This window comes from Hypomesus nipponensis, chromosome 18, assembly GCF_054491055.1.
Source record: "Hypomesus nipponensis isolate SF chromosome 18, ASM5449105v1, whole genome shotgun sequence".
Classification (NCBI taxonomy): domain Eukaryota; kingdom Metazoa; phylum Chordata; class Actinopteri; order Osmeriformes; family Osmeridae; genus Hypomesus; species Hypomesus nipponensis.
The window spans coordinates 15993255-16020000 of NC_140378.1; the positions used below are offsets into that span (position 1 = coordinate 15993255).

Consider the following 26746-nt stretch of genomic DNA (forward strand, 5'->3'; position numbering starts at 1 on the left):
TGACATTTTACAATCAGAGAGTCAACTTGCTCCAACAAATAACATGTCTAAACATCAACATTGAATACGCAATTTAATAAAATAAATCAGTTGGCTATTCGTGGATATTCATTCGTCCTATGTTATCGTATTATCCCAGTAGAAGCTGCGTGATCCCCAAAATACTCTTACTACATTTTTCAGAATGTTTTGTTAGTAACGTACTCATTCTTTAATCTTAGTCAAATATCGGCAGCAGTCTGGGCTAAGTATGGAGCGAATGTTCCCTGGATATTACTTTTATCAAACGATATTAAATAATATATTTAGTTTATGAGAAAATAAATAATTTTGGGAGAGAGTAAAACTGAAAACTACAGTACCCTTCGACATGCACTACACACTGATGCATTGTGGGTACTTGGTTGGAAATCACGTTTGGATCCAGCATGGCAGGAAAGCAGAAAAGGTAACTATAAGACTAACGCTCTAAAACGTTTTATTGGTGACTCATTACACATTAGTAAATCAGGATATTCAAGTTAAAAACTACGGATTTGTGTCAGCCTGTCTTTAAATTCTAATTCATGTGTTGTAGAGTTGTTACTTATGTCTTAGTAGCAAGCTAGCTAGCTAAATAGCTAACCAATACTGTCTATGTGTTGCTAGCTACATTTAGCAAACGTAGTTAGGTAGTTAGGTAGTTAGTTCTGCCAGAGTTTAATTTTACGTTTTAGTGAAGAGTATGGTTGTTGTCCTCAGGTGCGGTACTTTGTGAGTAAAGGTGAGTGTCCTCTTCGCTGAATAAACTGTGTTTCGACTTTGCTGTAGGAAGCTCGAGGACTTAAGCGTGGATGAGTTCCTGCTGTCTGGATTTGACTCCGCATGCGAGGAAGATTCTGAAGATGAAGCTCCCACCCAAAATGCACAGAAGAAGAAAAAAGCAGGGAAATCTGCAGTTAAAGAGAAGTGAGTGTCACTTCCCGACGGAATTATTTTCAATACATCGTTCAACGTTTTGGATTGTTATTCAACGTCTACTGTGTGTTTCTAATAGTGATGTTGCGAAGAAAGGCAAGGCATCCCAGCACAAGGACCAGTTGTCCAGGTTAAAGAGTAAAGATCCCGAGTTCTACAAGTTCTTGGAGCAGAATGACCAGACTCTGCTCAACTTTGATGACACAGACAGTTCAGAAGATGAGGAGGAGAGGAAATACCACACACTGCCCAGTCAGCTGGAGGTAAGGACCCTGTCTGCCCCCCAGTACTATCTGATCTTGTATCTCTTTCCTGTTTTGAGGTGTTGTATGTATAGGCTCAAAAGATACAACGTATATTGATTTGTCCCATCAGGAGGCCAGTTCGGATGACGAGGAAGAACAAGGCTCTGCACCAAAATCCCAAAAGACCGTGGAGGCCATCAAAGTCACGGATAAAATGGTGGAAGACTGGCGAGCAGCTCTCAAGGTAGCGCTTGTCAACCAGCTAGCATCAGCCCTCGCTTCATCCGTGTAGCATTTTTGTACTGTTGTGCAATGAAGCTTGTGGCTCACGTGTTCCAATCCTTGTCTGAGCCCAGGAGGAGCCCACACCCCGCCTCTTCAGAGAGATCACCCAAGCCTTCAAGGCTGCCGTGGCAACCACCAAAGGGGAGGCGGGAGAGCCGTGTCGATACAAAGTAGCCGACAGCTCAGGTAAAGAAATACAACAACACACTTGTATATCCTCATGAGAAATGCATAATGAGAGTTCATGTATTAAGTGGCGCAGCATAAGCACCAAGCTAATGTTTCCTGGTATCATTCAGCATATGCTGCCGGTACAAGTCACCACTGTGAACATGTTTGCTTGTGTGTCCTCCTGCAGTGTTCAATGCCCTGGTGCTGTTCTGTATCAGAGATGTATATGTGGTCCTACAAAGGATGCTGAACCTCAAACCAGACAAAGACCAGAAGAAGTGAGTTGAGATGATGATGACACGCCATAGTCCCTGTGTTCTGACTGTTCAGTTGGTCTAAAATATACCCGTTGGACACTTTTTTTCTTTCAGGCCAGTGCTTCCGTCGTCAAGCCCCAAATGGCAGAAGAACATGGTGGACATAAAGATGTACCTCAGTGGGATCGTCCAGGTCTGTCCTGAATGTCAACTGCTGCTGCAATAGACTAGCTGGCTTTGGTTCTCCAGGCTGAATCTCTGTTCTCCCCATGCAAGATTCCCCGCTCGCTCGCTCACCGCTGTCTCTCCTTCCACAGCTGCTGTCGTGTCTCACAGAGGCCACGGTCATCAGTGCTGTCCTGAGGCACGCTAACCAGCTGGTGCCTTACTACCTCTGTCTGCCCAAGCAGTGCCGACACCTACTGAAGGTGAGGCCCGCTCCTGACTAGAAAGAGGGGAGTCCAGAAGAGGGGAGGGAGGATGAGAGAATAGTAGTGGAAAGGGGAGAGGGTGAGTTTCAGGGGTGGAAAGAGGAAGGGAACACCTTCCAAGCATCGTCTCCATCTCTCTGTTGGCAGCAACTGATCAAGCAGTGGAGCACAGGGGAGGAGATCAGCAGAGTGCTGGCCTTCCTGGCCCTCAACAAGATCTGCAGACACAAACAAGACACGTACCTTAACCCCATCCTCAGGGTGAGTCGTCTGTTTTGAACGTTCTTAACTCCACATGGGTGCTGTTGGAAGGTGGCCTGATACATTTTTGTCATCAATTGCAATTATGGATAACATTTCTGAAATATGAATACAGGTTGTAACATTGTTAACTTACCAAACCAAGGCCTATAGCAGTGTGCATATTTACCATAACAATGCTTGGCATGAAATAATTGGTCCATAAAGGCATTCCTGGTCAATCCAGGTTTCAACCTCGTCTCTTCTCTTCCCCCAACAGCAAATGTACATCTCCTACGTACAGAACTGTAAGTTCACCTCGCCCAACGTGCTGCCTCTCATCAACTTCATGCAAAGGACCCTGACTGAGATGTACTCATTGGATACGCAGGCTTCTTACCAGCATGGCTTCATCTACATACGACAGCTGGCCATCCACCTGAGGAACGCCATGACCATGAAGAAGAAGGTCAGGACACTGCAGACACACACACGCCCACGCCCAAACACACACACACACACGTGTAGACATGGTACAGCTACCCACACACACACACATGCTATTTTTTGTTCCGGACCCAGGAGTGCTGCTCTATGTTCTGTGTGTGATCTAATGTCGGCGTGTGTGTGTGTTTTGTGATTGTATTCTCCAGGAGACATACCAGTCTGTGTATAACTGGCAGTTTGTCCACTGTCTGTACCTGTGGTGTCGTGTGCTGAGCACACTCCACCCCAGCGACGTCCTCCAGCCGCTCATCTACCCTCTGTGCCAGGTCATAGTGGGCACCATCAAGTGAGTGCACACATGTGTTCTACACATCTTACTCTGTTTAGTCATCTAGTCCAATAGGAGCAAAAATGTGACGCGTTGGAATTGGAGAAGCTATTAAATTATAACCTGTTAATTTAGAAGCATACAGTTGAGTCAGTTTGAAGCTTTTGACGTCGCTAGCTAAAACCTATCGATGACATATGAGGCGTGTTTAGGCTGCGGCGCTCGTCACCTGCAGGGGGCAGTGCTGACCACTGGATGTCTCTTGTGTTTCCTGCAGGCTGGTGCCCACCTCACGGTACTACCCTCTCAGGATGCACTGTGTGCGAGTCCTCACCCTTCTCTCTGGCAGCACCGGCACCTTTGTGCCCGTGATGCCCTTCCTCCTGGAGGTATGGGACTTTCCAACAGATGACCACATCAGGGTTAACATTTACATTTAGTCATTTAGCAGACGCTCTTATCCACAGCGATTTACAGTAAGTACAGGGACATAACCCCCCCCCCCACGAGGCAAGTAGGGTGAAGTCCCTCTCCACAGTCCTTTTGCACGGCCGGGAATCGAACCGGCAACCTTCGTACACATCATCAGCTTCAGGAGGAAAACAATCCCAGTAGTTGACATGTTATGTCAGTTGTTGATAGAAAAACCTTCAATTGTATTTAAGACAGCTTGGCCTTTTAATGACCACATAAAAGGAGGGCGGGAAATGCATTTGGCTGGATGTGTGTGCATGTGCATGCTTGGGTATGAAACACCTTTTTATATTAGACCAAGTCACCAACTGCCAACGTTTCCCTTGATGTGTTGTGGAGCCTGTTGTGTGTGGCCGTGGTTTGGTCTGTGTGTTGGTGTGCAACCCTGTTGTGGTTTGAAGCAGACTAGCGGTGTTGCAAAATCGACTTCTCACTCGGCTTCGTGGGATTGGTCACTCTTGGTCTGGTCTTAGTGTGTGTCTTTATGTTTGTGTGTGAAGGCCCTGACCACAGTGATAAAGGCTAACTGCGGTCTATGTTCTGCTCCTAACGCATTTGAGAGACCACATCCTTTGTGCTGATGGCGTAGCCCACCTCCTGCCCCCTTTCCTTCAACGCACACTGCACTCACGCTTGCAGTCAAAGACCCCCTAGCAGCGAGCCGTGTTTATTTGTGACACACCATTTCCTGTGTTTTTTTCCCCCCTTTACTGTTTCCCTCGTTAAAGGTAGGCGGAGGTTTGCTGCTACTGTTTTAATTAGAGCAGCAAAAGCTGTGTGTGTGTGGCAAGCTAGCGCACCCTCTCACATCTCCAAGGGGGGCGTATGATTTGGAGCTTCCTGCTTGTGTGTCAGTGAGGGGAGTGTGTTTTGTCTGTGAGTTTGTGCATGTGTTTAGAGAGTGTGTGTGTGTGTGACTGTGAGTGTATCAGGTCTGGCCCATGCCCTTCCCGCTTCCCCCCAGCTCCCCCGCAGACCACCACCACATCCTATGTTTGTACAGACAGCACCGGCCAGGAGCGCTCCGCTCGCTGAGCACACACACACACACACACACACACACACACACTGCAGATGTACCAGGACAGAAATAAGCATGCACAAATGAAATGTGCACCAAGAGGATCCCTTTTGAATTCTCCAGCAAGACAAATGTCAGGTGCTGTTATTGTTACTGCTTAACTGGATGTCGTTTCTGTGTGTGTCCTACAGATCATTCAACAGGTGGACTTCAACAAGAAGCCAGGCCGCATGAGTGCCAAACCCATCAACTTTGCTGTGATCCTGAAACTCAGCAATACCAACCTCCAGGAGAAGGCTTATAAGGTGACGACACGTTGGCTTAGCAGCTGTACTAAACATGAATACCTCCAGTACGGTGGGAAGGGAAGACCATACAATAAGCTATCTTAGCACGCCGGCTAAAAATAAACTGGAAGAAGCCCGAAGCGGGTGTCTGCTGTTAGCATAGCATGGTGCACGCTAATGAATAGGTAACCACAGGTGAGGTTAACGGCTCAGTGCTACTGTTAGTCAACATGTTCTTACCTAATTGGATTGGACTGATTAGACTCGAGTTATTTACAGGGTGCAGTGTCAGCCTCCTTGGGTCCTAAGCAGTCTTTTTGAGAAGGCACACGCACGGGTCACCCATTTCTACTGCTGTCAATAACCATGATCACACTTGTGTAAGACAACAGCCTTAATTCAAGTCCATGGCGGAGGTCCAAGTCAATATATATGAACACTTCACTGCCGGTGTGTGTGTGTGTGTGTGTGCGTGTGCGTGCGTGTGCAGGCATAAGGGGATTGAGGGCAGTGCGGTAAGCCCTAGTCAAGGCTCTAACACTGGCGTAAGTTGCCACGGTCGCGTCGCTGCCAAGAGGATTGCCACACGGCCCTCTGGGATTATCCCTCGCTGTCCGCCCGTCAGGACCCCGTTCACCTGGTCGCCCTCGGCAACACAAGCCATCTGTGTGTTGATATTAACTCCAGGCCCAGACCATTTTCCCAGTATTTTATGTTATCAGTGTTTTATTGTTTTGGAAGTGCCAGTGAAATGCGGTAATATAAAAAATGTAAAAAAAACAAAAACTAATAAGACAACAACAGTTGTGGATTGTTGCAGTCCGTGCTGTATTGGGGAGCCTATGGAAGGTAAAGGCCCAGTGTCTGAGGTGTTAGGAGGACTGGCTGGGGGCCTCTGGAGGCCTGGCTGGGGGCCTCTGGAGGACTGGCTGGGGGCCTCTGGAGGCCTCATGAGGCCTGGCTGGGGGCCTGGCTGGGGGCCTCTGGAGGCCTGGCTGGGGGCCTGGCTGGGGGCCTCTGGAGGACTGGCTGGGGGCCTGGCTGGGGGCCTCTGGAGGACTGGCTGGGGGCCTGGCTGGGGGCCTCTGGAGGACTGGCTGGGGGCCTGGCTGGGGGCCTCTGGAGGACTGGCTGGGGGCTTCAGAGGGGGGGCTTCCTGGCCCCCCTAGCCACAGCTGAGTGACACCAGGTGACGGCTTCAAGCTAATCTGGTGTTACTGCTAATCCACGCTGCAGTGACGGAGGTCGTGCGCACATACGAGTAGCTGTTATGTGTGTGTGTTTGAGATAGAGAGACTTGCATGTGTTTTTGTGTGTTCCTCACCTAATCCCTCAGAAAATTGGCATGAGCAGTCACATGACTCGTCAGCGCTCTTCTACGTGGTGACGGAAATCCCCCAGGTGTCCTCATGCCCCACACTGAGGGAAGGTGCGAGAGATGGAGGCGGGGCCTGGCGCCCAGTGTTCCCAGTCTGAAGGTGCTTGTGTGTTTCAGGACGGCCTGGTCGATCAGCTGTATGACCTGATGCTGGAGTACTTCCACTCCCAGGCCTGCTCCATTGGCTTCCCTGAGCTGGCCCTGCCCACCATCATCCAGGTAACCAATCAGAAGCCAGCCCATCTCCTCATCTTCTCTTCTTCTGCCTTGATTCAGCCTCTACCATCAATTAGTAGGAATGTAAATATGGTCAGTATGCATTAGGTCAATGGACAGACCCATGTACGTAAAAACTCACTAACTGCAAAGACTAGTGTTTTTGTGTATGTTGAGGGATGTAATGTTTGGTGTATAGACTGGGAAAAGTCAAGGGACAGGTTGGTTTGACAGCTTGCCTAGAAGTTGCCATGCCAACCCCAGTTCAACCCTCACCAAGACATTCTGAATTCCAAAATGACAGACATAAATAACCTGAGAGCAGAGGGAAAGTGTGGTCGTGCCCACCCGTAAGGGTCTTGTGTGCTCGCCGGTGTTTAGATTGCCCCGGCGACCAAAGAACGCACTTCCTGTCAGAGCTCGTGGGAGCGTTTGAGGGCGTCGCAGCGGTCCCTCCTCAGAGCAGCCTGGTCTTGCTGTCCCTCCTCCTGAGACACACACACATTTAGAATACCGGTCACACACCCTGTAGGAGGAGAAACTCACTAGACTGCATGATTATTTACACTGGTTCCCCTTCCACCTTCTCTCTCTCACTCGTTTCTCTCCTTCCCTCTCGCTCATCTCTCTCCCCCTCTCTTCCTCCGTCTCCCTCCCCTCTCTCACCCTCTCCACCACCTCTCCCTGCCCTCCACAGCTGAAAGCGTTCCTGAAGGAATGCAAAGTGGCCAATTACTGCAAGCCAGTCCGCCAGCTGCTGGAGAAGGTACAGGAGAACTGCAGCCACATCACAGGGCGGAGACAGAAGGCCGCCTTCGGAGTGGCCGACGCCACCGCCGTGGTGAGTGTGTGTGTGTGTTTGTGTGTGTGTGTGTGTGTGTGTGTGTGTGGGACAGGGAGGTGGCAGGGTTGGGAGTGTATGTGAGCCTGTGCAGTGTCTCTGGGTCAAGCCCTCTTTGCTTCTGTTCCAGAGCCCTCATTTAACTTTCAACACACATATTTCCCATGTACTGCCTTCTGCCACCTATCCCAATCCAAGCACAGATATGTTTGTAATCCAAGATATTGACTCGTACTCCTGATTTCCGTGGCCTAATGTAACCAGTAGTGGAGCCAGCTGGGAGAGGATGGAAGCCCTGCCTGGCACTCGGGTCTTCCTCACTGCTAAATATTTAAAAGCATTTAGGGGGAAATTAAAGACGGGGGGTCTATCTGTGTGTAAATCAAACTCGGGCAAAGTGTGTGCGTGCGTGTGTGTGTGCATGTGTGTGTGTGTCGCCTGAGCCTGTCAGACAGACAGAGTGGCACCGGGGCTTCTCCTGTCGCCATGGCTCCCAGCCCAGAGGGAGCCTGTCGCCATGTGTCGCCTGAGCAGCGGCACAGAGCACTGTCGCTGAGAGGAGACGGCCGGCTCGCGTCAGTGGAAAAGGCCAAGAACACCCGACGCCCACTCTAATAGCCGCGCTGCAAATTGTAAACGTAAATACGTTACGCTAACCGGCGTAGGAAGCCACGGTCCATACACTCTATTGGATTTGGAGGTCAGATAATCACATTGGCTCTGATCAATACCATCCACAAAGACCTTTAGGGACGGCTGGCTAAGATCCGCCAGGCTCCACTTTCAAATCCTTTCTATCACCCCCCACACACACACACACTCACACACACACTTACACACACTGGGCTCTTCTTCAATCTAACTTCTCACCAATATCCCATCACCAGTTTACAGCCAGCTTGGATGTTGACGCCTGCCGTCACCGTCACTTCAGCGGCAGCAGCTGAGGCTGGTGACTCTCCTCCTGCTGACTCAGGAGCAGCTCATCTGGGATAGGCCGTCTGCTGGGATGAGCCAGAGAGCCATTCTTCACATGGAAGGGCACACACACACACTCATTCTCATTGTTTTCCGTGTGTGTGTGTGTCAGGTGGCATGGGAGAAGCAGGTGCAGGAGGAGGGAACTCCCCTCACCAGGTACTACACCCAGTGGAAGAAGTTGAGAGAGAAGGAGATCCAGCTGGAGATCTCTGGCAAGGAGAGGGTAACTACCACCCTCACCACCTGCACCTCCCCCATCCTCACCACCTCCACCATCCTCACCACTTCCCCCATCCTCACCACCTCCCCCACCCTCAGTACCTCCACCATCCTCACCACCTCCCCCACCCTCAGTACCTCCACCATCCTCACCACCTCTCTCATCCTCACCACCTCCCCCACCCTCACCACCTACACCATCCTCACCACCTCCACCATCCTCACCACCTCCCCCACCCTAAGTACCTCCACCATCCTCACCACCTCCCCCATCCTCACCACCTCCCCCACCCTCACCACCTCCACCATCCTCACCACCTCCACCATCCTCACCACCTCCCCCATCCTCACCACCTCCCCCACCCACACCCTTGTGTGTACAAACAGATGGAAGACCTGGACCTGCCTGAGGTGAAGAGAAGGAAGCTCAAGGATAAGAAGGAGCAGGACAAGAAGGACTTCACGGATCTCTTCGCTTCTGACAGCGACTCGGACGATAACGCCACAGCTCTCACATTCAAAGGTACACACACTCTCACTCACACACTCTCACTCACACACACACTCTCACTCACACACTCTCACTCCCACACACACTCTCACACACACACACACACACACACAATTTTACACATTCACACATGCACAGGCTGGAAGATCCATTACCTGGTGGTTCCAGATGCTGGCCGTTAAAAGCTTTGGTAACCAACATTGTCCTATGTCCTGCGTGGCATAGCCACTAGGAGGCTCTGTTTGGTCACTGTGAGTCTGTCCCCTGGAGCAGTCAGATTCCACATCCTGCAGACTGCAGGAGACCTTTCACCCCTGTGCCAGGAACACTGGCCATCCCTGTCTTGGGCTCATCGATGAACTCAATATGCAATGTTGAGCAAATTCTCTAGTGCTGAAATTCTAGAGTTGGTGGAGTACTTGGTAGTCAGTAACAACATAGCCCCAGTAACTCTGCAGGCACATAACAGGAAATTAAGTCTCACTTCAGAACTATACATACCCTCATTAGAGTCTCTGTCGCCCCCACCTTTCCTCAGCTGAAGGGAGCTGCCTTTCCTTAACCCCTCCTTGCCCGGCCTTCCTGGGTCACACGCGGGGCACAGGCAGCAGCTCCTTTTACAGCTTTACACTCGGACACGCTCGACGGGGAAAAAAAAGACTGCGAGGGAGGGAGGGGATTTTTTTTCTTCTTCTCCTGCATCTGGTCCTCATTGTAGGGAGAGTCCCCACAACCGGGCCGCCAGCTGCCGGTGGAGCCGCTGGCCCCTTCCTCCGCCAGCCCCTCCCTCCCTCCGTCCCACCCTCCCACGTGTGTCGCCCCCCCTCCTCCCTCCGACAGGAAGTCCAGGCTTGGATCCCGGTGGGGGTTCCTAATTCAAACCAGCCCAGTGGAACAGCCAAAGGTGGCCGCTCCCCACTCTCCCCAAACTCCCCTCCAGCTCTCAGGGCTTAGCTGCCTGCCCCCGCACGTCCTCACACACACACACACGCTCTCTCACTCACACACACACACACATCCAAACCTCCGGCCGCTTTTTCCAAGCCTTTGGGCAAGTCACCAAACTCTTGGTTGTTGCTCGTGTCCAGAGGAGACAGAGACAATATATCAGAAGCGGTGGCGTGCGTAGATGGACTGGAGAGGTGTGTTATCTGAGTGGGCCTCCAGATGGCTGCATCTAAGCCCTCACTATATGGGATGGTTGGGAGATCCTGGAGGTTTTGAGCTCTCCCAGACCAGTCAGCGTCGTGGCCTTAACTCTGCTCCCTCCTCCAGTCCTCTACTTCTCCGCTCCTCTCCTTCAGCCGCTAGATCATCAGACCTCGGATGCCTTGAGACCTGGCTGCCATCTGCTCAGCCAAAGAAATGTCTAAGCATGATCTCACACACACTTATTAAACTGACCCACCCATACACACACATACACATACACAAACATAACTTGGGTGGAACTCAGGCTCTGCATCTTGTTTGCTTACCCAACCCGCATGTGTGCACGCGCGCACACACACACTCGTCCGTCTTGTGGAGGAGTTGTGCAGCAGTCTGCTCAGAGGGCTGTCTGCTATCTCCATTTGCTATATTTAGTCAGAGAGGGCAAGATGTCTGAAATTGGGCCCTGGTAGTGCGTCACGGCTGTTTGTGGCCGCTCGGGCGCTAATGTATTTTCAGCTCCATTGCTGGAGGTAATGGGAACCAGTGACATCTGAGGGTACCTGCTCGGGAACATCTGACATGAAGCTTGTGGAACACACTAACATCAGTGTCATTACTCTATCTCTCTCTCTCTCAGGTGGGGTGAGGGCTGGGCAGTGTCGAGGGGTTGGTTTGATTAGCTGCCGGTGGGGGTGGCACATGCATTGTGAGTTGTGATGGAAAAACGGGTCGGTCATTAGTTTCTCCTCCTCTCCGCTCTTCTCGCTCTCGCTCGCTCTTCTCTCTCTCTCTGCTCTTCTCTCTCTCGCTCGCTCTTCTCTCTCTCGCTCGCTCTTCTCTCTCTCGCTCGCTCTTCTCTCTGCTCTTCTCTCTCTCTCTCTCTCTCTCTCTCTCTCCGTCTCTCTCCCCCAGGCAAAAAGAAAAACCTGGATTCGGACGACGAAGATCTGGAGGATCTGTCTGACCTGAGTGATGACGAGGGTGTGGACGCGGACCAAGATGGCGCCTCAGGTCTGGAAATGGATCTGTGTTTTCCAAGAGTCGCAGCCCGCGCTCCCTGAAGCGAGGGCACCTACCATGTGAATCTGTTGTTGACGTGGTTCCCTCTTCCAGATGCTGGCGATGGTGAGAAGGATGATGATGATGAGGAGGAGGAGGGTCAGGCGTCCAAGGCTCCCAAGCAGCTGTCCAGCAAGGCCCTGATGGAGCTGGCTGAGGGGGAGGAGGACCTGGTGGAGGACCTGCAGCTGTCTGACCAGGAGGACTGAGCACGCACACACACACACACTATGTGCAACTCGCGTTTCTTCTCTCAACCATTTAGCTTAATTTGAATTTTGTACGTGTCAGTTATTGTACAGTGCAACCATGTACAAAGTATAAAAGTTTAAATCCACTTTGTTGTTTTTGATATTCTATCTGCAATCACTGATGTATTGCTAATTCAATATTATAGGTCTTTAGATGGAACAGTGTTCTGAGAGGGTTCTAGAATGGACTAGGATGTGCTGTAGAGGTCTGTGCCATGCTGTGCAGGGTGGGAGGGAGGGGGGGGGGGGGCGGTGCGCTCCAGGACAGAGGTAGTGTGCCAGGCTGTTAGGGTGGTGTCTGATGCTGTGCCAGTCCTCTAAGCCCAGGTGGTAGAGAAGCAACACAGCCTGGCCTGTTTCCATGCCAACATCCCACCAACCTCCCTCTCGCTCAATTCGCTTTGCTTTGCTTCCACCTTCCCTATCTTATTTCTTTCTGTCATCTCGTGGAACAGCAGTATAGCACTAATTATCAAGGTGAATCATTTTTGCCCAATTCAATTACAGATATTTCTGGTTGAAAGAACTGAGTACTACTGAACTTCATTGATATATGCCAATGACAGGGAGTTCTGACAATAGGACATGTTCCATGGGGAGCACAGTGCCCAGTGTGTGTGTGAGAGACCAGTATAGAGCACCTTGTGCAGTGGACGAGGTCTCCTTGTGCAGAGAGAGAGAGAGACGGGTCAGGTTTATCCCCACAGGCAGGGAGGCCTTGGCCTGCGGCTGAACCTCACACTCTGACAGCTGGTGTTGACCTGAACCATGCCCTGGGGGTCTCCTACCCTACACACACACACACACACACACACCATCAGGGGAGAGAGAGAGAGCGGGGCGCTGGATACTCCATATCACTGCTGCAGACACCCAGCACACTGGACCCACACAAACACAGTAAGACAGGGTTCCCGCGGGGTCTTAAAAAGTCTTAAAATTCAGAACTGTAAATGTAAGGCCATAAAACGGCCACATTTTCAAAAGTATTGAGTCGTACCCTGCAAAGCGGAGCTCTAGAGTCCAGGGTTCAAATTACGGGGGGCTTGGAGGGGTTTGACCCCCCCCCAGTTAAGACTTGGACCCCCCCAAAAGAGGTAAGAACAACAGGTCAGGGTCGATACATTTACATATTGTGCTTACCTGTAATCTTAAATATTACTTTACACCCTGGAGAAGAAGCTGACCACCCCCCCGATTATCATTGTATAATTCGCACTGTGTTTCTAACCAAACCATAGTCGAGAATCTTCCTGAGATTAACAAGCATTTGGTGGAGAGAAGAGAGACGATATTTATGAAGCTGTGAAGGTGAAGTCGCTCTGGGTAAGGGTGTCTGCTAAATGAAGTCCCACATCTAAGTTAAAATAAACTATTTAAAATTTGGATTTGAACCCAGGCTGTTGTGGGATTGCACCAACATGTCTGGAACAGCATGCACACTAACCCAGTGAGTTAACAGGGGAGCCCTGTTTTCTTCTGGTTTTCTGAGACCCCAACTCTCCAGGTTGTTACAACTACATAGTTCAATGTCAAATTTTATGTTGAGTGGAGATTGTTATGATCCCTGATAGCTCAGTGGTTATGGATGTGGACTACTGTGTGAAGGGTCTTGTGTTCAAATCTGTCTGAAAGATTTTCTTACAGCTCAATTTTTGCTTTTGGATTTATAAATAAAACTCGACTTATAAATAAAACTGATATAAAGTACATTTCTTTTTTTGGTTGAGCCTTTCATGGTGGAACAGTTGATCTTGACAATCAGACAATGCGCTGCAGTTACAGGGATCTGGGCCCATGGATATATTTCACACAATGCCCAGTGATGGATTTGAACCCAGGTTGTTGTGGTGTAGACACTTGTTCTCAACCCACTACACCATAGGATCCCCTTTCTATATACTTGGAAATACAATATGTAACTTAACTGATATCAGTTAACAATTGGTTTGAATGAGATTTGAACCAGGGGTTCCATATTTGGAAGTTGACTTAATGGTACACATGCTTACCCGCTGAGCCACCGAGATTTCCTGTAAAGTTAAGTTCTACAAGATATTGTAATTATGACACTACCAAATGCCAATGGACAACGTACGTTTTGTTTCTGCTAATGCCAAGTTATAAAACAGAATACTCTGTCTTCTAATCATACTTACAAAACAAGTGAAAGTTTGCTGAAGGATTTCTAAGAACTGGTTCACAAAATGCAGTGACGATAATTAGATTAATCTTGAATACCGTCTATTAGGGGGTGGGAATCTTTCGGTACCTCACGATTAGATTCTTGGGGTCACGATTCGATAAATCGAGTCACGATTTTTTAACAAATTGCGATTTAATATATGCTTACATAAAAAAAATAAAAGTGAATTGATGTGAATTGCTAGAAGACTGAATTGCGATTCATATGTGAATCATTTTTTCCACCACCCCTAGCACTTAGTGCTGAATTAAGTGCTCAATTAAGTTACTAATGTGATTGCTTTATCTGTAAATTAAGTTAAATTCATGCTTTTTCAATGACTGAATTCATTGAAATATTTTTTTAAGAATTTCTTTGCTTTTAATATTTTTTTGGTAATGCGTCGTGTAGGTCTAATATGCAAATCTTTATGGTCTTAAATTGTCTCATAAAGGTCTTAAATTTAACTTACTGAAACTTGCAGGAACCTTGGTACGAAGAGAAACAAAGATTCTCAAGGATTTATTTCACCAACTGGTGAACAGAAAAATAGGATGAGGACCAAACATGAATGGGAAATCTAGACCATTTTTTATTCATTGCTTACAACATAGTTTTAAAAAAATCCATAAATTCAAAGATTTGCATTTAAGAGCTTTGTGCCTTTCCTTTCCCTGCAACAAAGAGAAAATAAAGAAAAAGGTTCTTTGGGATCCATACATACTGTATCATAATCTGTCTAACTACATCAAAAGTCCTATAAATACTATTTTTCCTCATTTATATGCTGAAGTAGCATTCAAGATCGGGATGTCCTTAATTTTACAATCGTCAAACAGAAAATGTTAACAAAAGTACCACCAAAGTTAGCATGTCAATTTTTGTTCAGTCAACAGAAAATTTTACTCGTGCATCTACAAAAAAAAGTACCACGTACATAACCTTCAGGATATTTTCATCTTAAAACGTGATTCTGTACAATTCGTTCTGTTTTCGTCAGCCACAGTAGTCACCACGATCATTTCAAAAGACCTTAGTCTGACGAGCCAAAGCCATGGATCTTTCACTGTAGTTTGAGCACATGACCCACCTTACAACCAGCCCAGTACAACATCAAACATGAGGTGTGGTATTGGTGTCACCTTAAAAAGAGCCCCCTTTTAACTAACACTCCCTCCATTTGAGGTACCAGACCAGTCCCCCCAACCCCCCCCCCGAATGTACCGAGCACTTGACCAGTTATGTCGTCCTACAATGTAAAAACCACTTGTAACCAGAAACAACATTAAATATCGTTCCAATTCCACTCATCTTTGGTATTGAACAGTGGAATGCATAGTTGCAATAACGAGAGAGTTACAAGTTCCTGTTGAGCCATATGCTTCTGCTCCAGCTCTGATGTACGGCTCCTCTGAGCCCCAGGAGCTCCACAGCCTGCGAGGGAGAAGAAGATGGAGAGAGAAGAAGAGGAATAGGAAAGAGGCGTTCCTTTTAAAGTGGCGGGCGCCGCAGAGTGTGTTGGGGAGCAGACAGAGAGACAGACGGGGAGAGTGAGAGAGGGGGCTTCCTCCAGTCCAGGAAGGAAGGGTTTCCGCTAGCGTCTGTCTGTCTGACTCAAAAGAATGTCGTGTTTGTGGGGCTTCGCTCCTTTTTTTTTTTTTTTTTTTTGGCAAGCTGTCTAAGACCAGCTGTCTGCTTTCTCTCTCTCTCGCTCTCTCTCTCCTGATGTCTCTCTCTCTTTCTCTCTCCCGTTGTCTCTCTCCCTCCTACCCAGTTTCCCCGTCTTTGGATTCTGCTCAGCCAGAAAATGCTGGAGCTGGAGGTTGATTGCGATGCATGATTCTGTCCATTTTGTCATTTCTCCTCTCTTTCAGTTTGTTCCTCAAAAACGTCTATTCAGCCTCAGCGTATAGTTCTTGAAGGATGAAGTTCAGAGAGGAGATTCCACTCAAGAGTTTTTCAGGGCGGAGGTTGTCGCCCACCTCCACCTGCCCCCCCCCCCCCTCTCTCTCGAGGGGGCAACCGGCCCCCGTCTATCCTACGAGGGGGTCTTGGCCTCGTAGCCTGCTGAAGCAGAGACATTTCCATTCTCCTGCTTGGGGGAGGAGCGTGAAGAAGGGGCGGGAACGCTGTAGGGGGAGGAGCTGCTGCTGGCAGAGGCGGGCCGGTGGGCGAGGGGGGTCTCTGACGGCAGGGGGTCCCTGTCTGGGAGGCGCAGGGCAGATGGTGGAAGGGGGAGTGCCAGCGGGAAGCTGGTCATGTAGAAGATCCTGCCAACTCGCCTCGCCACCTGAGGAGACCAGAGCACATGGCACGCTTAGGGCCAATCACAGAGCAGAGACTTGTAACGCAACGTAGCAACAAGGAAGTGACGCTCAGCCGGAGAGGAGAGGGAGAAGAGCAAGTCTACAGACTGACCAGGGACCTCGGTGACAGGCAAGGACAGAGCACTACTAAAGCTACTCTACTGAGAATAGATCGAGCTACCCACACGCACAACAGGAATTGCACACACACGCACACACACACACCGTGTTCGCTACACACATACAAGCACGCACTAACGAGCACACACATGTCCCGACGCGCGCACACGTCACACACTGAGGGCCAGGCGTGTGTGTGTCCCTCTGCGGTGTGTACCTGGGAGCGGATCTTGAGGGCGGGCCCCAGCTTCAGTCCCAGGGTGTTGAGCAGGTGTTCCTCTGTGAGCAGGGGCAGGGTCTCTCCATCAATGGCCTGCTCCCGGAACACCTGGGAGACGACACAGCCACTTCAGCCACGCGCTGGGACTTACACACACACACACACACACACACACACACTGTCTCTCAAAACACACGCTATCCCACTCTCATGTATACGCATACAGCAACACAGGCACGTTCATGCAGCAACACAGGCACGTTCATGCAGCCAACAAACTCTTACACACCTCCGTCCATACACGCACGCACACACACCATCTGACCTGCTCTACTTTCAGTGATTTGACAGGAACCTTTTGTGTGTGAGAGATGAGATGAGAAAAGTGCTGTTGTAAAAATAAAAATGAGTCGGGGTATCTATGCACAGAAGCCGTGGTGGATACTCTGTTTCCTAAGCCACTCTGTAGACCGTTCTCTTCCCCTCTCCTCTCTCTTTCTATCTCTCTCTCTCTCTTTCTTCCCCTCTCCTCTCTCTCTTTCTCTCTCTCTCTCTCTTCCCCTCGCCCATCTCTCTGTTCCTCACCTGTGTGTACTCAGCGCATCCAGCCAGGCTGCCAACAAAGCCACACACCTCCTCCACGCTCCACTTGCTGATGTCCTCCACCGGGGGCGCCGTAGACGAGTCCTCTCCATCCAGGAACAGGCCGCCCATAGAGCCTGCTGCTGAGGCCAGAGAGACAGGAGGAACAGGGGGGGGGATGTCAATCACCAGGGGAAACAGCGGAATCACGTCCGAAAGTCACAGAAAGAGAGCCTGTTCTTCTTCTATGGTATTCCAACTAAAAAGGACGAGGCTACAAAGAGAGGCCGGTGGCCTGCCCCCGGTTGTTCAGTCAGTCGCTGTTTCAGTCGACCAGTCACACAAGCTTTGTCACGTGAATGAGCATGTCGTACCTTGTTGTGCCACTACATTTTCTTGAAATCGAACGAAGGACGGTGCGCCTGTCAAGACCTCCAGCCGCCCTCCCGTTCTCTCCCTCCTTCTCTATCTCTCTCTCCCTACGTGGCTGAGGCGGGGATGGTGAGACCCCAGAGCGGGGAGGGGGGCACGGGGTCAGAGGGGGCCCCTCACTGTGGGGGATGGTGTGGTGGGTGGGTCCCCACAGCAAGACGCAGGGAGAGTGACGCTAATGGCTTTCATATGCCTGCCCTGGGCCCTGGGCCCTGTGTGTGTGTGTGTGTGTGTGTGTGTGTCTAGGCCCCCTCTGTGAAACGAGTTGGTTCTGCCTTTGCTTCCTCAAGCAGTTTCTGTCTGCATTTTTTCAAACGGTCCAATTTCTCTTTTTAATGTCCGTCGTTAACCACAAACAACTGGAACTACGTTTTTAATTAGACCAACACAGAATTGTTCCATTGTGGACATTTCATCTAATTACCACTTGTGAGCCTGACAGTGTACAGGGGAGTTGGTGTGATATCCTATCACAAAGTGAATTTGCTTACGTTTCTACAGTGCTTAGAGAACTGTGATTCCTAGCTGTGTACTCCTATCTGTGTGTGGCACTCACCAGTGTGGAAGTAGGGGTTGGCGTAGGGGAATCCGAAGGGCAGCGTCTGGCCGTGGAGAGCGGGCAGATGGGGCAAGGCGCCAGGGGGAAGGTGGTACTTGACCTCACTCTTGCCCAGGCCCGGGGTGAAGATGTGACGACTGGGCGACTCTGCCCCCACCGAGCTACAGGGGGCGCTGAGTCGCCCCGAGCCCTCGCCGGCCTCCTTCGCACCCTCACACGCACCTTTGCCCCCGGGCTCTTTCCCCGGGCAGCCGTCTCTGTCCCTGTGGAGTCTGTCGCTAGCCTTGGCACCCGAGCCCTCGTGCCGCTCCTCGCCCGCCTCTGCCTCACTATCAGAGTCCTTCATCTCCTCATCCTGCCCCTCCGCGTCTCCTTCCCCCCCTCGCCCTTCTCCGAGACTCCCTCTGTGGTCCGCGGCTTGGTGGGCCCCGCCGCGGAGCTGCGTCTGGGGCCCCTTGCGGGTGCCCTTCCTGGAGCTGGGCCCGGACGCGGAGCTCTGTTCCTGGGAGTCTTTGGGCGTGGCGGCCCTCGGCGTGGCCTGGTGGTTGAGGGCCAGCAGGGGCGCATTGCTGCCGTGGCGGAGCACCAGCATGGCATTGGAGCGTCGGCTGAGTTCCTCGCGGAGGGGGTGTCCCTCGGGGATGTCGTGGAGGGAGCGCAGGGCGGGGTGGTCCGGGGGGATGCCGGGGGGCAGGCCGGCCAGGGAGTCGGAGCCCAGGAGACGCTGCTGCTGCTGCTGCTGCCTGTGGAGGTTCTCCAGCTCCTTGTGTCTCAGCAGCTCAGCGGACATCTCCAGCCGAGCCAGGTTCTGCTTCCTCAGCATCTCCTGCTGCCGGGCAAACATCTCAGCCTGGGCAGGCTGGAGGAAGCCATAGCCTGGAGGAGAAAACAACACACTGTTAGCTAATGAGCTGACATCAGTGGACACGTTGAAAGCTAGCATGCTAGCTTTAACTTTCAGACTCACCAGGAGCTTGGCAAAGGGCGGAAGGCATGCCCAGAAAGGGTGGCCTCAAGTGGGGGCCCAGGGCTATGTGGGGGGCGTTCTGAGGAGACAGCAGAGGTGGAGGGTGGGACATCTCCCTGAGAAAACATCAAGAAAACACACAACATTTTAGTCTGGAAAACGATGACAGTTAAATCTGGTTAAAAGCGAAGACACAGGGCCAGCCTTCAGAAGCATAGATCTCCTAGCTTCAGCTTCAGCACGGCTGATGTGTGTGAGCTGATCTATTCTTATCAGGCTCTTGAGGCTCATGTTTGCCCGCTGCCTCATCAGTCCTGTCACGCTGCTATGCCGCTGGCCATGTTTGTACCCTGGGCTTCACACACACACACACACGCGCGCGCACGCTAATACATACTGTACGCCACGGACACACACCCTCTCTCTCTCACGCAAGCTGGCCTCTATACACACACATACCGCCGTAATGAGGGCTGAATGCACAATGCGAGTGTGTCATGCTACGACAGCTGGGGCGGCCCCCACCTCTCCACCGGGGCCACGGACTGAAGGACCTTCTAATTAACACTCATCCTCCTCTCCTCTCTCATTTTTCCCGCCCCTTTTCCCTCTCCCCCCCCCCCCCCCCTCTCTGCCATATTGAGCCAGTTAAAAGGCGGCGTGTCTTGCTACCCCGGCTTATGAAAAGGTCCTCTCCATTATGTCCTTCTTCTTTTGTCCTCCCTCCCTCCCCCTTCCTCCCTTCCTCCCCCCACCCCCTTCTCTCGTTCAGGGTGAAGAAAAGCCCCTCATGCGTTCCTGCCGTTCTCTCTGCTCTGCCTGCCTCCCCAAAGAAACAGAGCACACAAGAGGATTTGCAGGAGAGAGGAAAGGAGATGTTGTTTTAGAAAAAGAGAGAGTGCGAGTGAAGTTTTTGTCATGGTGTGTACGCGTGTGTTACTGTGTGTGTGTGTTCCTGTGTGTTACTGTGTGTGTTCCTGTGTGTGACTGTGTGTGTGTGTGTTACTGTGTGTGTGAGAGACAATGTGGAAGTGGGCTTTGGGAGTGTGTGGCAACTCTATCTGTCCTATTAAAAGAGTTCACAACCCTCCCTGCACACACACAGTACCACATACACACACACACACACACACACACGCATCTTGCCAGATCACACCAATCACACATTGGCAATCCATGTGTGAAGGCCACGAACCTGCCGAGCAGAGACGCGTGAAGGGAGAACAGGACGGCCCCAACAACAAAAACAAACGGTCACTGGCAGCCTCAGCCGTTGTTGGGTAACCCACGTGTTCACAGTAACTAGCGCCTGCATGTCTCAAACAAACCGAAAGCAATGGAGAGAAGGAGGGAGAAAAAGAGAGAGAAGAAAGATAGAGATGGAGGACAGGAGTGGGCCGGGGGGGTACGCACACACAGAGAGCCAACGGGGGAGGTGATAGGGGGGGGGGTGTCGAGAGGGGGGGGTGAAAACCATTCATCGATCGGAACCGCCGCTGAAATGTTAATGCTAATCGTATAACCGCTCTCTCCGGCGGTGCCTCGCACTCCGGTGGCAGCTCCAATTAATCTTGGGGAAGGGCTCTGCGGCGCGTGACCCCGGGGCCGGCTAGCCGGGGCCCGCCGCTGCTTATGTAATTACACCGCCCAGTGTGTAATCACCTGGCCTAATCCCTCAGGGCTAGCAATTAGCCTGGCCCCGTCGCCGCCGCCGCTGTGCACAACCGCTACGCTAGCTAGGCTCCGGCACGCCAACCCAACCCACCCCTAGCCCTCCCTCCCACCCCCCTCCCCTGTCCAAGCCCTGGCCGCCTAGCCTAGCGTTACTGTTAGCCCGCAGATGAATAACGGTCAATTAAAGCTGCATGACTGGGGCCGGCAGGCGTTCACCCCACCATAATTAGGCCTAATCATGGGGAGGGAAGGAGAGAGATGGAAGGATGGAGGGGAGGCAGGGGAGGGAGGGGAGGCAGGGCAGGGAGGGGTGGGGAGGCAGGGGAGGGAGGGGTGGGCAGAGAGGGAGGGGAGGCAGGGGAGGGAGGGGTGGGGAGAGAGGGAGGGGAGGCAGGGGAGGGAGGGGTGGGCAGAGAGGGAGGGGAGGCAGGGGAGGGAGGGGTGGGGAGAGAGGGAGGGGAGGCAGGGAGGGAGGGGTGGGGAGAGAGGGAGCCAGACGCGCTCTCTCTCTCCTTTTATAGGAAGCAATTTGGTCGGGGGGGGGGGAGGGGGGGCGGAATCAGCCATTAACCGGTTTGCCCTGGGCTCTGTGTGTGTGTGTGTGTTTGTATGTGCGTATGAAGAGTATAGCAAATAATGTAACAATGCTCATAATACACATAGTACAGAAAATATATTAAAAAAAACATCTACATTTGTGTCGAGAATACAATTTATTGTGTCAAGAATACAATTTCTCTCATTTTCTTCCTCTATCCTCTTTCACTTCCCCTCTCCTTTCTCTCTCTCCTCTCCCTTTTTCTTCCCTCTGTCTCTCCCTTTTCTCTCTCTCTCTCTCTCTCTGTCCTCCTCTCTTTATCCTCCCCCCCTCTCTCCTCTCCCCTCTCTCCTTCAGTCTCCCTTATCTCTCTCTCTCTCCCTCCAATGAGGCTAGAGGCTCCTGGGGAATTCACTCGTGCGTGTCGACCTGTCAGAGTGGCGACAGCAGCCCCTTCCCACAGCGGGGCTGTGTGTGTGTGTGTGTCTGTGTGCATCCACTGTCACACACACACGCATGCGCGCCCACACACACACACACAGCCCCTTCCCACAGCAGGGCCGGGTGTGTAGCGGGGATGCATGCATGCCCACACACACACACACACACACACACACACACACACACACACACACACACACACACACACACACACACACACACACACACACACACACACACTCTCTCTCCCTCCCTCCACAGTGTGTATCTGTTCATGTATGTGCTCTGCATATTTTTCATAAGCGTGTACATGTGTCTTTTCATGCATGTGTGTGTGAGCAGTCATGTGAGTGTGCGCGTGTGTGTGTGTGTGTGTGACAGGGCTGCTCTTAATGACAGGAGCGTGGGGGGATTAGGAGCGCCGTGCAGCCGCCTTCGGCTCCTACTCCACGGGAACACATTTACACAGGAAGCTCATTAAAATGGATGAGGCTCCCTCCCTCTCCCTCTCCCTCTCTCTCTCTCTCTCACACTCTCTCTCTCTCTCTCTCTCTCTCTCTCTCTCTCTCTCTCCGTCTCTTGCTCCTTCCCACTTTCTCTCCGTCCACTGCTCCCTCCATCTCTCCCGCGCCAATCTTTCAGTGACCCTCGTCCCTCTCTCTCCTCCGCTGGTTCTCTCCATTTCTTACCGTCCTCATCGCTCTCTCCTCGCCCTCGCCTACTCTCTCTCATCTCTCACTTCTATGTCCCCTCCTTGCTCCTTCCTTTACATCCTCGCTCACCTGTTCATTCCCCCCCCCCTCTCTTTCTCCATCCCTCCATCTCTCCCCCGGCCCCCATCCATCTCCTATATCCTCAGTAGGATTTGCCTTGCAGATGCTGCTGGAGCAGAGTGGCATTTCAGGCCAGACGAATGGAGAGGCATGTTCTAAGACCATCGACCCTCCTAACGATTTGTTTTTAACAATGGGCTCTAATGGGCCTCGGATAATCAATAATGGAGAGTCGATGGAAAGGTGAGCTGGGGAGACGGCTTCTCTCTCTCACCCCCCCCCCCCACCCCCCCACCCCCCCCCACCCCCCCCCCTCTGGATCTCCCTCTCTAACGTGGTGGGGGGATTTTATGTGGGGCTAGGGCCGCCCACACAGCCTGTGTCCTTTAACAATGTCAATGAAAAAATGTGACCTGGCCAGCAACAGGACACACACATACACACACACACACGCGTGCACAGACACACACATGTAAGCACACACACAACCTGTGGAAGCAGCCAAGAGAGGGAAGGACCATTCAACATTTTCTAAGTTAATCCCTCTATTTCAGTTGAGTAGCGATAGAAAGGGTTAAAGACATGAGAGAGGGGGGGAGGGAGAGGGGGATGGAAGGAGGGAGGGAATGAGGGAAGGAGGGAGGGAAGGAAGGAGGGCGATAGAAAAGCGTGCAGGCCTAGTTAACTTCCTCCGGTCCTGTGTGGCTAATTACTCTCTATGCAGCCAGAGAGCTGCCTTGGCTCACTGACCACATTCACACTGCACTACTGGCTGCCACGCACACACACACACACATGCCACGCACACACACACATGCCACAAACACACACACCAAACACACACCACACCACACAAGTGTTAGTTAGCCATATATACACATTTAGGGCCCACACACACATGCATACAACCCTCACCAACACACACACATGCACACACACACACACGCCCCCGCACCCTCCCCTGGCTGCCCCATGCAGAGCTGGGCCGCTCTGCTTCCTGCCTGCCCCCAACACCCCTCCCCACCCCCCATAGCCCTCCAACACACACACACATACACACACTAAAACACTCACACGCACACATCTCCCCTGCCGCCGCCCCGCCGGCCCATTATCGATCCCCCGCCTCTCCCCGCGCCACATAAATAATCGACAAGCAATTACCCGCCCACTCCCGCTGCCCCTGGCTTTGTTTGGGAGGCGCAGAGGCCAGCGCTGGGGGGAGGAGGGGGAGGAGGAGGGGAGGAGGGGGGAGGAGGAGGAGGGGAGGAGGGGGGAGGAGGGGGGAGGAGGAGGGGAGGAGGGGGGAGGAGGGGGGAGGAGGAGGAGGGGAGGAGGGGGAGGAGGAGGAGGGGAGGAGGGGGGAGGTAGAGGGGATGGAGAGGGGATGGAGAGGGGATGGAGAGGGGATGGAGAGGGGATGGAGAGGGGGCGGGAGCAGGCGGGCTGCTCTGAAGCATGAGTTTGGATAGAAGCAGAGGTTCGGATGCAGGCACACACACACACACCGTACGCAGTTAAATACTGCCTGACAAAATCAGATCCAACTGAAGCAAAGGCAGGAGGGATGGAGGGAGGAAGGGGAAGAGGGAGCCAGGGATGGAGGGAGGGGAAGGATTCCACGGACGTAATGAAAACTGGCATAGCCTATCAACTCCATTTGCTTTCATTCCCTCTCCCTCGTTTTTCAACTTCCTCCATTTTTTTTCAACCTCTTCTCCTTTGGTGCATAATTCAGTTGCTGTTTTTTTGCCATCTTTATGCAGTCTTGGTCACACACACACACACACACTCACACACACACCTCTCATGCAGTATGTATTAAGGGAAGATGTACAGGCTTCATTATTGATGGTGAATATGTGCTGTTATTGCAGGCCGGTGGTTGTGGTCTACAGCAGCTCTGCCTGGGAGACCAAGCCTCGAGCTCGTGGTTCGAGTCCACCTCTCTCCAGGTCACTGCATGTGTGTGGACATCTGCAACTGTGTGTGTATGTGTTCATTCTTTGTCTATGTGTATGCTCGCAGGCGTGTGTGCGTGCTTGCAGGTGTGTGTTTGTGTGTGTGCGTGGTTGCAGGTGTGTGTTTGTGTGTGTGCGTGGTTGCAGGTGTGTGTTTGTGTGTGTGTGTGCTTGCAGGAATGTGTTTGTGTGTGTGCGTGCTTGCAGGAATGTGTTTGTGTGTGTGCGTGCTTGCAGGAATGTGTTTGTGTGTGTGCGTGCTTGCAGGTGTGTGTTTGTGTGTGTGCGTGGTTGCAGGTGTGTGTTTGTGTGTGTGCGTGGTTGCAGGTGTGTGTTTGTGTGTGTGCGTGGTTGCAGGTGTGTGTTTGTGTGTGTGCATGCTTGCAGGTGTGTGTTTGTGTGTGTGTGTGCTTGCAGGTGTGTGTTTGTGTGTGTGCGTGGTTGCAGGTGTGTGTTTGTGTGTGTGCGTGGTTGCAGGTGTGTGTTTGTGTGTGTGCGTGGTTGCAGGTGTGTGTTTGTGTGTGTGCATGCTTGCAGGTGTGTGTTTGTGTGTGTGTGTGCTTGCAGGAATGTGTTTGTGTGTGTGCGTGCTTGCAGGTGTGTGTTTGTGTGTGTGTGTGTGCTTGCAGGTGTGTGTTGGTGTGTTCCTGTGTGTGTGTCCTACCTGTCAGTGTAGTGGGCGTCGCGGTGCTGAGGCAGGCCCTGCTTGCGTCTCTGGCTGGAGGAGCTTCCTGCTGAGGGGAGGTGGGCCTCCAGGCCCCCGCTGTTCCTCACAGCCGCAGCCAGCGCCTCCTGACGCACACGCAGCAGATCTGGGGGAGGGGGGGAGGGGGGGCGCGGCGGAGAGAGAGGAAGTGTGAAGGAGAGCGATAGAAAATGGGGGTTTAGAGAGAGTGAGTGAAGAAGTGAGAGAGAGAGGGGGGGGAGAGAGAGAGAGGGAGAGAGGGAGAGAACATAGAAAGGAGAGTGGCGGGGAGGACAGATGGAGGAAGGGGGAAGGTAGAAGGAGATACAAATTATAAAGTTAGCATTCAGTCTTTCCGTGTCATAAGCTGTTTTCCAGCGCTAATCAGAGAAATGGCAGTTTAGTGTAAAATTCTAAAAACGGCTATACACACTGCCTCCATCTTTTGGCTGTTCCTGCGTCGTATCTTCAGTATGGAATGGAATGCATGGGGGGTTTTTAGGCTTTTGGCTTGAAGTGCAGAAAAAGTAATTTATATGGAAAAGGCTGTGTTTGTGTGTATATCTCTTCCAGTATGCTGATAGCTGGTCAAAAGCACCCTGAGTAGTCTCTGAACATCGCTTAGCTCCACTCACATTCAGTTCACGTTCAAAATAATCAACGCTCATTTGATGATCCTGGCAACCACATCAGAAACACACCAAAACACACACACACTCACGTACACTATTTTCCCTCTTCGCTCGGAAACCACCAACATTTAGGGGAGGGATATAGATGGGGAGAGCCCTGGGTATCGGCAGAGAGCACAGTGTGGGTAATGGTGCTTCCCAAATGGATAAGACCATCTTTCCTCCTAATCCATCTCTTATTTTCTCTCCCTTTCTCTTCTCTCTCGCCCCGCCTCTATCTACCCCCCCCCTCTAGTCTTTAGCCTGACCTCCTGCTCCTCTGCGCGTCCTCTCCATCTTTTTCTCTTTATCTTTTTCTACCTCTCTCTTTCTCCCTCCCTCTCCATCTTTATGTCTCGCTCTTTTTCTCCCTCCCTCCCTCCCTCCCTCCCTCCCTCCCTCCCTCCCTCCCTCCCTCCCTCCCTCCCTGTGAGGGAACACCTCATCGGTAACACCCAGGGTGGGCCACATCAGGAGACAGGTCTTCTAATGAGAGGGTGCTAAAGAGAAAGTCCATCCTCAACCCTCTCCACCTCCCTCTCTCTCTTCCGGCTCCCCATCCCCCCTTTCTATCTCTCTCCTGCCTCCCCCCTCCCACTATCTCCCCCTGTTTTTTAATTAGACTGATCCCACAGGAGCTGGGGACCATTTCTGCCTCTGGTGAATGTGTGAGTGTGTGTGTGTGTGAGGGTGTGTGAGTGTGAGGGTGTGTGTGTGTGAGGGTGTGTGTGGGTGAGTTTGTGTGTGAGGGTGTGTGTGAGTGAGTTTGTGTGTGAGCGTGTGTGTGTGAGCGTGTGTGTGTGCATGTATGAGTGGGGGTGTGCAAGCGCGGGTGTATGTGTGTGCACGTCAGACCATGTGTGTTGTTTGTCTCTAGG

At 51.7% G+C, this 26746-nt stretch overlaps 2 protein-coding genes across 5 annotated transcripts in view; one reads left to right on the plus strand and one right to left on the minus strand.

Moving 5' to 3' along the window:
• Positions 1-310: 310 nt before the first annotated feature.
• noc2l (NOC2-like nucleolar associated transcriptional repressor) lies at positions 311-11840 on the plus strand. Its single transcript, XM_084679106.1, has 19 exons — positions 311-448; positions 811-948; positions 1037-1220; positions 1333-1446; positions 1559-1673; positions 1846-1936; positions 2030-2108; positions 2233-2343; positions 2494-2607; positions 2867-3055; positions 3240-3379; positions 3639-3750; positions 5048-5161; positions 6639-6740; positions 7435-7578; positions 8669-8782; positions 9166-9301; positions 11357-11455; positions 11558-11840. Exons 1-19 carry the CDS (start codon positions 429-431, stop codon positions 11710-11712), a joined length of 2271 nt encoding a protein of 756 aa, XP_084535232.1. The 5' UTR covers positions 311-428; the 3' UTR covers positions 11713-11840.
• Positions 11841-14509: 2669 nt separating this feature from the next.
• Positions 14510-26746, minus strand: part of samd11 (sterile alpha motif domain containing 11) — a 45462-nt gene continuing 33225 nt past the window's right edge. For 2 of the 4 annotated variants that reach the window (XM_084680307.1, XM_084680305.1), the window contains exons 7-12: positions 25177-25324; positions 19126-19241; positions 18156-19034; positions 17171-17310; positions 16583-16693; positions 14510-16229 (exon numbers count right to left, since the gene is read on the minus strand). In XM_084680307.1, the coding sequence (XP_084536433.1) occupies positions 15978-16229; positions 16583-16693; positions 17171-17310; positions 18156-19034; positions 19126-19241; positions 25177-25324 (1646 nt within the window). In that variant the 3' untranslated portion in view covers positions 14510-15977. The remainder of the gene's footprint in view (positions 16230-16582; positions 16694-17170; positions 17311-18155; positions 19035-19125; positions 19242-25176; positions 25325-26746) is intronic. The other 2 variants (XM_084680306.1, XM_084680308.1) reach the window with 2 other exon arrangements.